The sequence below is a fragment of the Labrus mixtus genome, chromosome 11 (genome assembly GCF_963584025.1).
Source record: "Labrus mixtus chromosome 11, fLabMix1.1, whole genome shotgun sequence".
Taxonomy (NCBI): Eukaryota; Metazoa; Chordata; class Actinopteri; order Labriformes; family Labridae; genus Labrus; species Labrus mixtus.
In genome coordinates, this window is record NC_083622.1 from 3,894,865 (window position 1) to 3,910,790 (window position 15,926).

The window sequence follows — 15,926 nt, forward strand, 5'->3', positions numbered from 1 at the left end:
CAAGCTCCAGATCTGCTGCTGGAGAGGAGCTGTTGGCTGCAGCACATAAGAAGGAACCGGGTTTTTCTTTTCTTTTTTGGAGGAGCAAAAAAGGAAGGAGGTACATGTGCAATGCTCATTAGGGAGAGCCATATGGTGGAGGGAAAGAGGAGGAGAGAAGAAAGAGAAAGAGAAAGGGCGTCGGATAGATGGGAGTGAAATGAACGTGCAGGACTTTGTCTCGAAAACATCCTTCATTGTTTTAGAGTGGATTATAGCTGTTGAAAATGTGCTTACTTAACTGCTATGAAGTGATTTTGTTTTGTGTCATTTCATCAGATTTTGTTTGAGTGACTTCAGAAGGGTAAATGTTTGTGGAAACCGACAAGATTTTTTATTTCAACCAAGAGCAAAGAGCACAGAGAGGGAATTTTCTAACTGTGTATCAGCCTGGCTTAATGAATCAAGAAACACCAGCAGGTATATCAGAAATATATCAATAATCTGCTTAATAGCAGCGTGACAAACTTGTTGTGAAGGGGGGAGGATGGAGGGATGAGTGACTCATTGTGAGTCGAGGAGAGCTTATGATAATGGGAGTCAGATCCCCTCCTACATGTCAGCCTGATGGCATCTGCTGCCTCCACTGATCAACAAATTATACATGAAATCAATTTGAGCACCTCCTGGAGGATTCCATCCTCCTCCGTGGTTGTGTGCGCCTCCTTTTTTTTTATTTTTTTTATCTGCGTCTACTTTCTGTTTTGTCTTCATTCCTCCTCCTTTGTCTGGCTTCTCATCCTTTCTCACCACCTCGGTTTTTTTTTTTTTTGTCCTCACAGCTTCCCCCTCTTCGCTTCTTATCCTGGTACTTTAGAACAAGTTGAGAAAAAAAAGTTTGTATACCCAGGGGGGGGGGAACAGACCATCTGATAGATAACGCTTCATCACATCCAATCCCATGACCTTTCAATCATCCCGGCGCCAAAGTTAAGTAATACTCTTTATGTAAGACAAATTATTAGCGCTACTTCAAAGATCAATACGATCCAAAAATACCGACGTTATCTCAAATCAGATATCACTTCACCAGATTCACCGTCAATACAGCTTATTGTTTCCTGCTTTTATCTTGCCGACACCATTAGACGGCAGCCTTTACACACGGAACAAGAAGAGGTTGCCATACAAGTTATATCACCATCAAAGGTACCAGGAACTTAAAATCAAAGGAGATACTTTTCAATGAGATCTCATGCATTCTGCCAGTAAAAAAATAAAGGTGAAGATTTAAAACTGATGTATGAAAAAGCAACGGGTGTTTTAACACAAAGTGTCTGATAGCCACTACACACACAGATGATGCATCATAAGCCTGGCCCAGACTTTCATACTATATAGTGTATGTAGTGAGGGAAGAGCAATGTTATGACCAAAACACACAACATGCTAACGTATTCCATTCACCAACAATCAGAATATGAACTCTTAAAACTGGAAATCTCACAACATCTTGCGCTGCATAATGGGATATTAGAGTAAATAAAAATGGTGGAGGGCGGGTCGGAAGTATTGGATAAGAAACTTTTTGGACTACTTCTTACTGAGAATTCACAAACACACACAAAAAAAACGATGGATAAAGCAACGGAGACAGCATGAACATTGCCTGTACATGTAGCGCAGCTGAAGGTGAGTATTGATTGATTTACTTTTGGTGACAATCCACAGAGTGCATGTCCGACCTCCTACAGGGTTCCACACACTCAACAGGATGTAAATACTGAACGCTTCATGTTTATGATTCTCCCAGGTTGATCGGATCGCTCTTAACACACCGTATTTGCTCTTTTTCTCTGACTGGTGACAGCTTTTGGTTCAAATATGACTGAACATCTGAAGTTTTTTTTTAAAGCTTGGCTTATTTTTGACACAATTGATCATTAACCAAAACACATGCTTTTAAAAAGTATCCAAGGATTGAACATTTTGACAGCCTGTCATTGGTCAAAAGGCACTCGACATCTGGAGGGTGATAATGCTTGTTGTAATCCATCTCGCACTCTGTTGTGGAAACAAACTTCTATTTTAATACAATGAAACCTCAATTAAATGCCTTTTCACTGGGGAATCAATCTAGTCATATCGGTGCATATCTGCGATAAAATAAGCCGATACCGATAGTCACTGGATATGCTGATATCGGCGGATAGCATCGGCTGACAGATAAATCGGTCGGACTCTAGAGTAAGCATAACCAAAACTGGCAGCAGTTCTTTTTGTAAAGGCAGCATATATTTTATGTAAAGCAAAATGACTGATTAACATAAAGGGCGATAAAGGCATTAAAAATGGATTACACTGAGTGGAAACCCCAGCTGACCGATGTCAATAAAGGGAAATGCAGGTCTATGTACACAAATCTATATGCCATGAAATGCTGTAAGATTTATTTGCATGTCGTTTTCAAATAACCAAGGATCCACAAGACTGCAAGAGTAAAGTTGGTTTTGGCAAATGACAGAGATGGTGAATGATGATTTCAGAAAAGGAGAGAGGAGCAAATGATGAGCTGTGAAGATGAAAAGCAGATCGCTGAAACAAGTTTGAATCTAAACTTTGTGCAGCCTATGAGAAGAAAATATATTGAAAGAGGCAAAAGCTACACAAATATCTCTCCGTATGAAAAATATGACACTGAACTGCTGCTCCTCGTAGATGTACACGTTCACATTTAATCGTAAGAGGCTGCGGTGCAAACATCATGCCCAAAAAAAAAAAAGCCTGGTGTAAATGTCTGCATGCATTCTAACACGTTCTGTAGTGCCTTCACTCTGCTTCTCCATGAGGATAAGATGAAATGAAAGCCCACATAACTGGCAGCCACTGAAGCCGTTAAGTTATAAGAGGCAGTGGGAGAGTAAAACTGGCTGATTTGACTGAAGGCTCTCCATTTCTCAAGGCTACGCCTCCGGTTATCCTTCCTTCCCCCCCACCTCCTCTCCCCCCCCCCCCCCCCCCCCGGCTCACAGCGGGGATACACTTTAAATCACTTTGTCCTCTACCTAGAAAAAACTTTCTGACAGGTCGCTTTTATGGACTGCACAAATCTATTTCTTCCTGTTACAGAGCCCAAAAATATTCTTTTCTGTTGCTGCTGACTTTGTACGTTTTGGACACTGATGGCTTTAGTAGAAAGACATCATGGCGGAAACACACCAGGGGACAAATAGTGCTTTTACTTTCAAGAGAAATGCCTGCACAGCCATGAAGGTTCCCTGCATTTTTATCCCTCCAAAAAGTACAGCACGGTCACTAGAATGGTACCGTAGGCGAGTGTGAGTTTGTGTGTGTGTGTGTGTGTGTGTGTGTGTGTCGGTAGATAAATAGCTGGCATGGCTACATCGCGCATACTACAGTGTAGCTTTGCCTGCAGCTGTTATCTTCAAAGTGACACAGTGATGCTTCAGGGCCGGAGTGTCCCGTCACCGACCTGTGATGGCTGACTGCACAGACACACTGTAGAGAGGCTGCAGCTTTGTGTGAAGCCCGGCCATGAGACCAGCAGCAGCGGCACGGAGAACAGCACCAGAGCACATGACACCAGCTGAGAAGGGCTCTGACTGCACTGTCTCTTCACCAAAAAATACATCTGGACTGGTTTGTAAAAATAAGGCGTAAAGGAAATGTACCGATAGGTGCACTGACTGACGACACATCGAGTAAACAGAGTGTTTTGGTCACAGACTTTATGATCTTACAAGGTTTGAATATGTTGATGAGTCACTATTATTACAAGGCTATAACCGGATTACAGTTGAGTTTATTGTCCATTATTTTTTTGTAATGTATTTTGCACATTTTTTACTTTTCCATCAATATTAATTAAATTACCGGTAAAATTTTTCTTGAGTGTAATGTTACATCGATTTGAACTTGAAATACAGAAGAAACAGATGAAGCTTTTGAGGGTTAGCTGCATTTCTGAGCACAAAAAACTAGCATTTTTCATTTGTGTTGTTTTTACTCTCTGATGTACGTAGTTTTGGATAAAGGTGTCTGATAAATGAATTGCAGAATTGTAGAAGAGAGTATATTCTAAAATTAAATATAAATAGTAACTTTGGGAGATTGTTGTTTGAATAATCCTTTTTAATCAGTCTTGAAAAAAACAATTAGCCAGAGCCTTTACTACTCATGCAGGGGAGAGCGAGGACTTCAATGTTTATCGTCATCACGTTATGTTTGGGTGAAGACGTCATTGAGTTACATAACAAGAATAAAACATAGCAAACACAAAGGTAGCAGGGTGTCGCTCAGATCCGACCTGAGGTCATCGTGAGCATTATCCTGATTAAATTAATCTTAAATAAAAAAACAGTCATAGTTTGAGGAAAACTTCATAAGTTCTTAATTTAGCTTGCAGCATTTTAAGATATTCCAAGAAATGGAATTACATGAAACAAGAAAACAAATGCAAAGACTTGCAGATGATTTTAATTGCAGAATGAGTTGAAACAGTGGCGCACTCGGGAGGACTGAATTATATCTCAGTATAGATCTGTAACACTACTTTAAATGCCTCCAAAGATTTGCTCTCAAAATCAAAACCAACTAAATTCTTGTTTGGATTGAGGCACAGAGCTGTTGATTTATCTCTTTCATGTTGCTATTTCGCTCCCTGATTGAATCAATGTTTTATGCTTTGTTATGTATTCTGACTGTGAGCATGCTGCGTCCAGTCCTCCACTCGCTCTTTGCCTGGAGTACCAGTGAAGTGTGTTGAAAGCTCAGAGACAGGGCAGCTGTCTCCCACTTGTTGTTGGGACTCGCAGTTGAACTGTGTGGTCACTGAGTGGATTGATGGGGGGGGGGGCATTGCCTCCCCTCTGCACAGGGTTGCATCAGCTAATCTTGTGAATAATGCAGAATCATGAATAAACATAGATCAATGTGGTGCAGTACTGTAAAGGAGACCTGCCTTTTCTCCCTCTCCCCCCCCCTTTCTTCTCCTTTCCACCCCGACTTCCATTTTTTTCAATCCATCGCTTTCTGGCTCTCTTTTCTCACCACAAAAAAACAATCTTTTTTTTTTTCCCTCCCTTCCCTCCCTGCCAAAATCAAACACTCCCACTATTCCCCCCCCCCCCCCCCCCCCCACCCCCACCCCCCCACCCCATCCTCTGTCACTCTCTCTCTCTGTCCTTTTCTTTTCCTCTCTGGCCGCAGCAGTGACAGACATTGTAGTGCTGTAGTGTTGCTGTGTCTCAGTGCAGTCGAGTCAGTCCCGGCCTTCACTCTCAGCTCAATAGCTGCCCGGGTTTCCTCAAAGGCAGCCATCCAGCCAGCACAAAGCCTGCCCACTGGGAATAGACCCACAAAAGAGAAAGGGGGCTGCTCGCCTTCTTTGCTGAGCTCCGTCTGAAGCGGCCTGCCTCCACCACCTCCTATAAATAATACAACACTGCCTTGACAAAAAGAAACCCGGCCCCGCTCCCGCAAGCCTCCGCTTCCATCTCTTCTTTACTCCCCCCCCCCACCCTCCCTTCTTTCCTTTGCCCTTCTCCTGTTTCCCTCCTCGTCACCTCACCTCTGATTCTACTAAACCGCAAAACCAGTGCTTTAGATACAAATTCATTTCAATACATTTTTAAATGTTAGGCCAGAGATATGCACACTACGGCTGCCTTTGCGTCTCCTGCGACTGTTTAGACTGTCGGCTTTGCATGTGTAAAAAAACCCCAAACACAAGACGCAGTATGCACATGGACAGGAGGGTAGTGAAGAGGCTGAGGGGATGTGACATCAACAAAGCAGCAGGGACAACAGTGGAAGAAAGTTTTGAAGCCAATAGACCAAATCAATTGTGCAATTATCAACATCTGTATGTGTGCTCCCACTGTGTCCTCCCACTGCACTGTGACAGACATGACTGTCAAAATAGCTAGTTGTGGATAAGTTCCATTCTAGAAGTTAAGGTGAAAACCTGCAAAACTAAATAGAAACAAGTTCAGGACTGAACGAGGAAGATGTAGGAGAAGCAGAGCGGTGTGTGTTCTGTCCTGTAGTCATCAGTGGCCTGAGCTGTTCTGATGTGACTGTTGATTAATAATGTTGTAACGTAAGTATCCTGCTTGAGTGTTGCCATGTCTGCAGTTTACATCCCACACATCAGGTTGTTTACAGTGGAGGTGGGGAAAAAAATCAATTTATGTGCAAATCAAGATTCTTATCTTCTGAGATTTTAAAAAGATTCCTAACTTCCAAAAGTCAATTTGTTTTTTGTTGGCTTATCAGTCACTCCTTCCAAGTGCTAATGCTAGCTCTTTAAATCAGTAGAATGCCAAATGGAGCAGCAAGAAATTCAGCCAGTCTCACCAAAGACTGGAGTAGATCCTCAAGTATGAACTCATTCAGAAATAGACTTTGAGTCATGAATACAGAATCGTTTTGAATCGAAAATAGATTCTCAATCCCCAAGAATCGAAATTGAATAGTGAGCTCTCTGGGCTCCTCTCTTGAGGTAACATAGGAGGCGCAAGTACGATTGTGCCCCTTTTGCAGCTGCTCGTGTACACTGATGTAATGTTAAAAAGCACGTAGTCTATATCCCAGACCTTACAGTGAACCTGGAGGAAACTTATCTCTGTGTATGCTTGATGGTTTTAGAATGAGGCTTAATAAGTTTCAGGTATGCATGGCATCACTGATAATGGCTGATGGTATTTTTCTCGTTTTGTTTTTCTTGGAAAAGTCATTTGAGTTCTGAAAAATCAACATAAATACTTTTAGGGGGGAAAAAACTTTTGACCTTGCTTAGACTTGAGCCTTATTTTTTTTTTTCCAGAGAGCCATGGTGACAGAGTTAATTCTGACACTCTAGAGGACCCCTGTAAGGAGGTCCCCAAAAGCACCTGGTGCTGAAGGACGTGGTCCACGGTCTCTGATATCAAGATTCTGCACCGAGGGGAAGGTTCTTACCAACAGTGTTTAAAATACAAAAGCACCGGTTCAACTTCTTTAAAAGGATGTGATATGAGGCTGCTATTTAGAAATTCACGTGTTTTATTGCTATTCATTTTATACTCTCCTCTCTGTTACTTACTCACATGTTTCCCATTATGTAACTTAAACAAATGCAGCAGTTCATTGCATAAACTTTACACTTTGTTGATTTACATTTCCCAACTCATTGAGACTTTAAATACTTGGTTGGAAACCCCAGTTCAAATATGTGCATGAGTTATGTTTGTGGGAATGTACGAGTGTCTGTGTGCGAGTGTTGAGTGTAATTTGTCAGTGTATTAATGTGAATGTGTGCACGGGGATTAGGCTGCTATCAGTGCAGCTCTCACAGCCTGTCAGGCTTTAGGACGACGCCGGACAAAGAGGCTAATTTCAATGTAAATGCAGCAGCTGAGAGGACACAGCTCTCTCAGTGGGGTGACTTCCACCCTCCACACACACACTCTCTCTCTCTCTCTCTCTTACTCTCTCTCTCTCTCTCTCTCTCACACACACTCACAAAGAAACAAGTCTCCAGGATCAGGATACACACACTTCAACATATTCACTGGCATAGCAAATACACAGTATTCAGCCTCCGTTTAGAGGCATACAGGTTTTACAGAGGAAACAGAAACGGATGAAATTGCTGAAGATTCTCTCAGAAAGTTGGAGAGTTGATGCGTCTGGTGTCTCTTTGCACCTGTCAGTAATTATAGATCTAATCTGGTCCCCAGCGCTGTTTCGTGAGCCCCTGTTTGGGCCCTCACAATCCAGAGTCCATCATTAGTCGGACCATTATCCCCATGCCTGGCCTCTGCACCTCTTATTGCATGCAAATAGAGCAGCTTTATCTGAGGAGTGAATGAGACCCCTCCCCGTCTCAAAAGAATGGGACACCCTCCCCGGCCACTCAAAGCCATTCCTCCATCTATTACGGCATTCTCTGCTTCAATGCAGACAGAACAGATCTCATGGCGTCAGTGTCAAAAGAAAGACTTTGCTGGTTGGCGGGATGCAGATCAGTGTGAGGCAGAGTCGTCCGTGTGACTGCTTGATCAAGTGATCTGACTACGTTGGCTTGTTTTACAAAATAAAAACTTTCTTCATGTATCACTTTTTATCACATTTCCACTTTTCAATACGTATTCTGCTCATGTATTTGTTTTTTTTGGTACATTGAAAGAGACGAAAGCAAACAGATTTAGGAAGCTTGACTATGAAAACGAAAGTCAAAGCACTGCTGCCTTTAACAAATCATTTAATGAATGACCCATAGGACTGTTTATTGAGATGGACAGAGCAACAGCCTCCTGGGAGTAAAGCCAAAAGACTGAGAGCTCCCCCTGCTGACTGGCTGCAGTATAGGTTATAAACCCCGCCTCCTCCATGTCAAAAAGATTGGACATTTGTCAAACAGCAAAGTTAAAATACTTGGGATGAACTGATGCATCGGTTCAACATCAGTATTGGCCGATATTGGCGGGGTTGACAGACAACTGGACAACTTTCCATAACTATAAGTGTTCGACCTGAGGGCTCTCTGATGTTTAAGTTCAGGGGAAAGGGCATGGCCTCAACTCTGTTGTTCAATGTCAGTGGTCATAGCAGCCGAATGCAGGCTGATCAACAACCTAAAACATCATCTAAGCATGCTGTTATCTCTCCAAGGAAGTGAGACCCTTGTTACTTTTCTTTTGAGGTGACATTATGGATCACTTCAACACAACGCACACATCAGATCTGAAATTTAAAATAAACACAAGTATTTATAAAATTGTAGATAATGTAGCTACACATTAAAAAAATCAATTAGACTGAAAGCCACTCTTGACATTTAATTCATACAAAGAGAAGTACTGAGATTAAGACATAAGGAAGCAAAAAAGCATCCTTGTTTTGAGATCTGCAGTGATCATGTTTGAACTTCCAGCTGAGATCATTAAACTTCCACCTCACGTTAGCTTCTATATACTTGATTCTATGCTCGTGAGAGCTTCCAGTGTATCCTGCCTCTGCTGATGCTGATGCTGCAGCAGCAGCGGCAGACTGTTTGTATCTGCTCCCTGCATGGTAATGAGAAACGTACCTGTCAGGCAATCATGTGCAGGATGCTGCCTCAGGTCAGTGTTTGCTGCCAGAGGATGCCTTCCCATGACTGTTCCTCCGTGCACACACCTGTATGCTGTCCCCGCTCTCCGTCTGCAGCTTGACATTTGGTACGGTGAAGATAGAAGACACTGCAGGGGGAGAAGACGCAAGCGGATTAGGAGAACGTAGGCTGACAGGCAGGAGAACATTTCCAAGTAAGTTGTCAAAGATAGAGACGGTTATTTAAACGAGAATATTTGAATATTTATTTGCAGTGCTTTTGGGGTTTACATATTTTTGCTGTTAGGGAAAAATATGTAAAAAAAAAAAAAACATTTAAATTGCTACATTTGACGTGCAAACATTCCTTATGTTTTTCTTTGCATGGAAGTTTTACATTTCAATAAACTAACAAGAAGTTCAGAAGAAAGTACGAATAGTTGATGAAACTTTCAAACTTGATCTTTGTAAGGCAAATTTGTCAGGTGCCTTAAATTCGGATGTCTAGTACATTAAAAGATGTTGATTCACATTTGACCTCATGCATCTGTGTGGTGAGATTTGACCCGATCACTTTGACGTGGATGTACAATAAGGATTTGTCAGTCTCCTACCCGCCTCTATGAGGTGAATCGATGTATAGGTTTACATGTCAAACTAAAAGAACTAACGCTCCTATAAGAAAACCAGTTAGCAAATGTATGATTCATCTAAAAGAGGAGCGGCTGGTCCCCAACAAGGTGGTGTGGTATTAGAGGGCCGAAGACACGGAGATGACACTTGGTGTCTCTTGGGACATTCGCTGGATCATCCTGGTCAGTGGCCCAAGCCATCGACATATGAAGCTGTAGGTTCCCCCTCGTTGTCTTTGGACTTCTATCTTATTGTTTATATTCAATGTTAAAAAAAAAACAGGTGACATTGTATGAAGACTTCAAAAGTCCACTTGGGGTGGGGGTTTAGGGTTAGGAATTGGTCAGAATGCAGGCCTGCTTGTGGTACCTAAGGTCTCTGAAAGTAGTATTGAGTCGAGTAGTATTTAGAATCATCTACAAGTCAAGTCAGGATAGGGGAGGCGGACACTCTATACTTATAAAGGTAGGCTTAAAACGTTCCTTTTTGATAAATATTATAGTTAGGGCTGGCTCAGGCTTGGACCAGCTCCTAGCTCTGCTGCTATACATTAGAATGTTAGGGGAACTTGCACACTGCATGTATCTTCCTTCATTAAGGGTCAAATATTTCCGAGCAGGTTCATTTTTAACATATCTGAGATGTTGGTGGGCATTAGTTATTGTTCCTGATGTAACCGCATAATTATGGAGATCTAGCAACATGTCCCATACTAATAACGCTAACTTGACTGTGGAGCCCTGGATGTCTAAAAAAAAAAAAGGATGCATAGTTTTTCAAATGTTCAGAAAAATAGGACTGCTGACCAAGCTGATGTATTTTACAAGCTAGGAATGAGAACATGTTGGAAACAGTGTGAAAGAAAACCACTGGCTCATTATACACAAGAACTTAATTGGCTAAATGTTTCGAATATTCTTGGCAACTAAATCCTAATTCAATATCACTCACTAAACAATAATTAGGGAAATTGCATCCACACACTGGCTGCTTTTGGAACATGAGCCGATCCTGTTCTCACAGTGAGATACAGAGGCAGTGAGGTTTGCCAAGAGAGCTGTGGAAATCGAGACAACAAAACCCTCCATGGAAACATTTGCTTTTGTTTCACTTTTCAGAATGTTGTAAATCTCCTGGAGTACGGAGTCTTTTCCCCCTAAGGTCGCCGCTCCTTTCACTTCTTTCACATCCCACGCCCACACAAACGTTCCCTGAAATCAAATTAGAAAGGTCACAATCCGATCCACACTGTAAGAGCAACCTCAGGAGCTCTATTGTCTCACTAATTCTGCCATTGTCCCTGCTAATCTGTCTGCGTATTGTCTGGATTAATCCATAATACACATGACAATAGAGAGCACAGCTGGCCATAGAAAACATACTGTTCATCCCTACAGGGATCAAAGAGAGACAATTACTCGAAAAGGTTCATCAGTTTCACAGCCGTCTTGGACAGTTCATCTTGTGTATGATGACGTGTGGCATGCTACAGAGCAGTACAGTATGTTTTTACTGGGCTGTTTCCATTGGCTCCAGTCTTTCTTTAGGGGGCTGTAGTTGTAGCCTAATACTCAAAACTGAAGTAATTAGGCTGCGTTTTTAATCTGGCATTTATTTCCAATTTGCATAATTTTGACAGATCTCCCCGCTCTTTTTCTTCCACATACACACATGGCAGATACTTTGTGTTTATCCATTCCTGTCCTCGTTTTAGGAGGCTGTTTTAATTCGGTGCCATTCTTCCCTCAGTGGCTCTGCAGCTCTGCCTGTGTGTCACATGTTCATGCAGAAAGACAGAATCAGAGAGAGATAAAGGAGGAATAGAGAGAGAGAGAGAGAGAGAGAGAGCATGACAAAAATCAAAATGAGCCATCTCTCTTTTCTCTCTCTCTCTCTCTCTCTCTCTCTATCACTGACCGCCGCTTTCAGACATGACAACCTGCTGGGTGCTGATAACAGGATTAATAATGCTGAAAAATCTTAATCTGGGGGAATTAAAAAAAAAAAAAAAAAGGAATTCTCCCATTAATATCAGCACAATGTCAGTGGCGGCACACTCAGGGCTGCTGAGAGCGCTTTTACACATCATTAATGAATAACAGCTTAAGGGATTGTTGATGTATTTATATGTAGCCTGTCACATAATATGGATATGAAGTCGTATCTGACATGGGCTACTTGCATCCAAAAACCAAATTCTGCAGGAATAATTGAAATATAGGCCTGTGAAGCTTTGGCTAAAGCCTCTGACTCTTAGAAGGTGTTGGACCAAACTGTCGCCTTCATGTAACTCCTGCGTGATTATCATCGGGGCTTTGTTTAACACAGCATGTGAGCATTCAAGTTTGAATAACAAAACGCCGTCTGTTTTCATGAAATCATCTGGATGTGCACACTGGTCTGGTTTCTGGTTCTTCTAGCTCCTTCAGTCTGACTTATGCCCAGGTTCTTGACTAGGAATCGCTGCACTGATTTCTCAGACACCAACTATCGCATTGTTGCAAAACTTGGATATAAAACAAGAAGACCCGCAACACTGTGCCTCCCAAAAATAATGTTTCTTCACTTAATGCGTTGAAAACACAGCGTTTGGAGCCGTGCCGGGCTCTTCATCAGGTGTTCTTTGGACTTCTTTATGGATCCATGCTCGTCTATTTGACCACGGTGAGTGGCAGGTAACTTTCTGAAGCAAATCAAAAGCTGTCTGAAATATTGCTTCCTAGAAGTGCTCACAGATAATGACGGATTGGAGGGTCAAAAGAATGTCTGAAGTGTAAACATTTCTTCTATGGTTCTGTTTGTCTTGCAGATAAACAGAACCACAGAAGCTCTTGCAACCCCAGCCCATGCAAATGTCTTACTCAAGCTGTAAATGTGCTTATTTTACGAGATCTGTGTCATCTTCACAGTCATGCATATTTCCATTTGCATGTTGTCATTGATTTAGTATATAATGGCCCCTGATGTAAAATTCACTTTCGCTTTTGGTATTAAAACATACTGTTTGGTTACCTGGTGACAAATGTGTTAAAAGAAAACTGCCTTTACATCGCACGGATTGTTATTAAAAGAACGTCTCAGTCAGCAGCGTCTGTGGGCGGAAAACACGTCAGGAAACAGGAAAATCAAAACTGAGGGTGTTTCTGCGGCCAGCGGAGGTCCGGCTGGGCTTACGGTCCCAAACGGCATCCACATAATAAGAAAGCCTTTTTCTGCATGGACAAAAACAACCCTATAGGTCCCTGCTATAGCTCCCATCTATACAGAGGCAGAGAGAGGGGGGGGGGGGGGGGGGGGATAATGCAAAGACCATTGTAGCTGAGGGAGCTCAAAGAAAATAAGAAAACAGGGGGGGGGGATGTCATTGCAGCAGAGAGAGTGAGACAAAAGAGATAAAAAGAGGCCATATTACTGACTATCAAGGTAGCTATAATTGTATGAAAGCAAAAATAAAAGGTCTTGTGCTAATCTAGAGACATTTTTAACTTGATAAAGACATGTTGTCATCACGGTTGGGTGATCCCCAAAAAGTCACAAAGCACACAGCCCGTTTTTTGAAAAGCTTCTGAATATAATAATAACAATAACCGCGACGATTCAAGCAGCCAATTCATGTAGTGAACTGCACTCCTCGACACAAAGCTACACCGCACGCTGTGTTGAGCTGAACTCATCTCCACTGAAGATGTAAGTTAATAAAACTAACATGTACAGGCCTTCATAAAGTATGACAGTGATGCAGTGGAGAGGACATTGTTTGACTGACCCTGCTTCTCCTCCTACCAACCACGTCTACCGCTTAAGACACTGAAGTGAATCCTCCCAACGCATTATCATAACAACATACACATGATAATTAATGATGTAACTATGGATGACATGCGGTACATGAGGTAGATTAGAGTTTTCATAATAAATCTACAGGACATTATTTATACCTTGTCTATTAGGGCCCTACTCTGCATTTAGTTTAAAAAGCAAACAAGCTAATCAGGTCTGAATCAAAGAACCAATCAGGGGTGGCTTGAACGCAACGAGCCAATAACAGGGACTCTGTGGAGAGAACGAAGGTTAGCTGCTTGTGACTGTAATGTTCTCGTTGCTCTCTGACACTTTGAAATGACTGTTTAGTCAATGAAGTTTGTTGGCTTAGAAGAAAGTCATGTTTTAAAAATACACCTGCCTAAACAAATACGTTTAATTAAGATTTTTCAGTTACGTGCAGACAGTTTTATGTCGTCGTTCTTAAAGGACATTCTCACTGAAACATTACGGTTGTCATGGCTGCATGGTCAAATCAAGTCAAGTTTATTTCTACATTTCAAACGACAGGCGCAGACTCAATGTGCTTTAAAACGGTGACAGCGTTGGGCATTTTCATAACTCGTTTTATACTAAGGGCCCATAATTCATGTTTTTTTTGTTTGTTTTTAACAGCACCTCTACTGTTTGAGACCGGTCGTGTCAGAGCGACACATCGCTGGTTAAGTTGTGTTACGTACTGTCCTGCAGCTCCCAGAGCCGTGGAGGAAGGTTGCTGAAGTACTCGTGGTTCAGCGCTGCCTGAGCCGACAGCCGGTTCTTTGGGAAGCACTGGAGGAACCTGGAGGCCAACTCCTCGGCATGGTCCACATAGCCCAACCTGACACACACACACAGAAACACACGTTATCAGAGTGACCGCAGAAACACAGAGGATATACAGAGGGACATGACAACTTACACAGGCAGTCAACCACCTCTCTGTTTTCATCCAAATTAATTATGAATTTTCACATCACACCTTTCATTCATCCCACTGAGAAAGCAACTCAGTTTTTTTTCTCCAATGCACAGAGCTGCTGACAACAAAAAACAAGCCTTTTAATTATGCTGAAGGTTTGCTGACTCCAGAGGAAAAACACTTCTTAGACACACACACACACACACAGATGCAAAGGAGCACACACTCCTGCTCACACCTTTCTCTTTTGAGCTTAGCGCGCACATGGCGAGTGGGTCACTGTGAGAAACAAAAAGAGTTGATTAAAGCAGGAGCTAGGACGGAAGTAGCCTCTATCTGAATGTGTGTGTGTGTGTGTGTGTGCGTGTGTGTATGGGGAGTGTTAAAGCATAGCTAAGTGTTCGATAAGGGAGTCACTGAACTCCTGAACCAGTTCTACCTTGCAGTGCTAAGAGGCAGAAGAGATGGAGAATGAACGAACAGCAACACATTCGGCGAGTAATTAGGATCCAGTGCATTAAATAAACATGATGTTATTCGGCGCAGCTCGTCGTCCCTCCAACTCAGACTCCCTCTCATGTTCTGCAGACTTTCTCATGGCTGGCTCCCCAGTCAAGCACTCTGACAGCCCCTCCCATGGCTCTCGACGGGGCTCTCAACTCGACTTATCGGCGGAGAGACAGAGGGAGGATAAATCTCTGTTCAACTCATCAGCAGCACTCAGAGAGAGGCAGAGAGATAACGTTAATGAAGTCCATCAGGAGCTCTTCTTCTGCCTCTACTCGTTCAGCTCCACGGAAAAGTTTAAAGACAAACAAGACTTTTTTACTCATTTCATGTTCTGGGGTTTTTAAGGTCACCGCTGACACTGCATGTTTGGCAGTGAGAAGAATAGAGACGCTCTTTTGGAGGACTATTCACATCACTTATTTAGCTGAGTCAACTTTTATCCAACGCCATTTATAGAAAGAGTCTCGCACTATGCTGACACAACCACATTAGAAAAAAAAAGGTGTTGAACCTTTAAACTGTGAAGAAGAAATGGACCAAGAGTGTGACTCCACCAGTGGCAAGATTTATGCCCAGTTTATTAGAGAACTATCTTATCGCATGACATATTGAAGCTGACCATGGTCATAACTCTTATTTCTTATTTTAGTACAATTTAAATAAAAAAAGAAAAATTAAGAATGTACAAAAAAAAAATAGATACTAAAAAATAGATTTAAAAAAATAGATCAGCTATTGACAAAAGTGTAGTCCGTAATATTCCGTGTAAAGGATACTGTTTTATGTCACTATAAGTTAAAGCGTGCTCACACAGTTCACCTGAGCAGAGTGTGTGGTTTGCAGACTTTGGTTTGCCGCTCCCAAACCTCTGGAACTCACTCCCAAAAAAACATGAGAGACTCCCCCCACACTCACCTCCTTCACGAAATCCCTCAAAACTCACCTCTTCATCACTGCCTACAACCACTAACTCCCCCCCCCCCCC

General features: G+C 42.3%; 2 protein-coding genes across 3 annotated transcripts in view; one reads left to right on the forward strand and one right to left on the reverse strand.

The window, feature by feature from the left end:
* The window catches only part of nod1 (nucleotide-binding oligomerization domain containing 1), a 475,392-nt gene that overhangs the window by 194,087 nt on the left and 265,379 nt on the right, over positions 1-15,926 (forward strand). The window lies entirely within an intron of this gene.
* Positions 1-15,926, reverse strand: part of cdk14 (cyclin dependent kinase 14) — a 206,314-nt gene that overhangs the window by 42,229 nt on the left and 148,159 nt on the right. For both annotated transcript variants that reach the window (XM_061049639.1, XM_061049640.1), the window contains 2 exons: positions 14,211-14,350; positions 9,074-9,224 (listed from right to left, as the gene is read on the reverse strand). In XM_061049639.1, coding sequence (XP_060905622.1) covers positions 9,109-9,224; positions 14,211-14,350 — 256 coding nt within the window. In that variant the 3' untranslated portion in view covers positions 9,074-9,108. The remainder of the gene's footprint in view (positions 1-9,073; positions 9,225-14,210; positions 14,351-15,926) is intronic.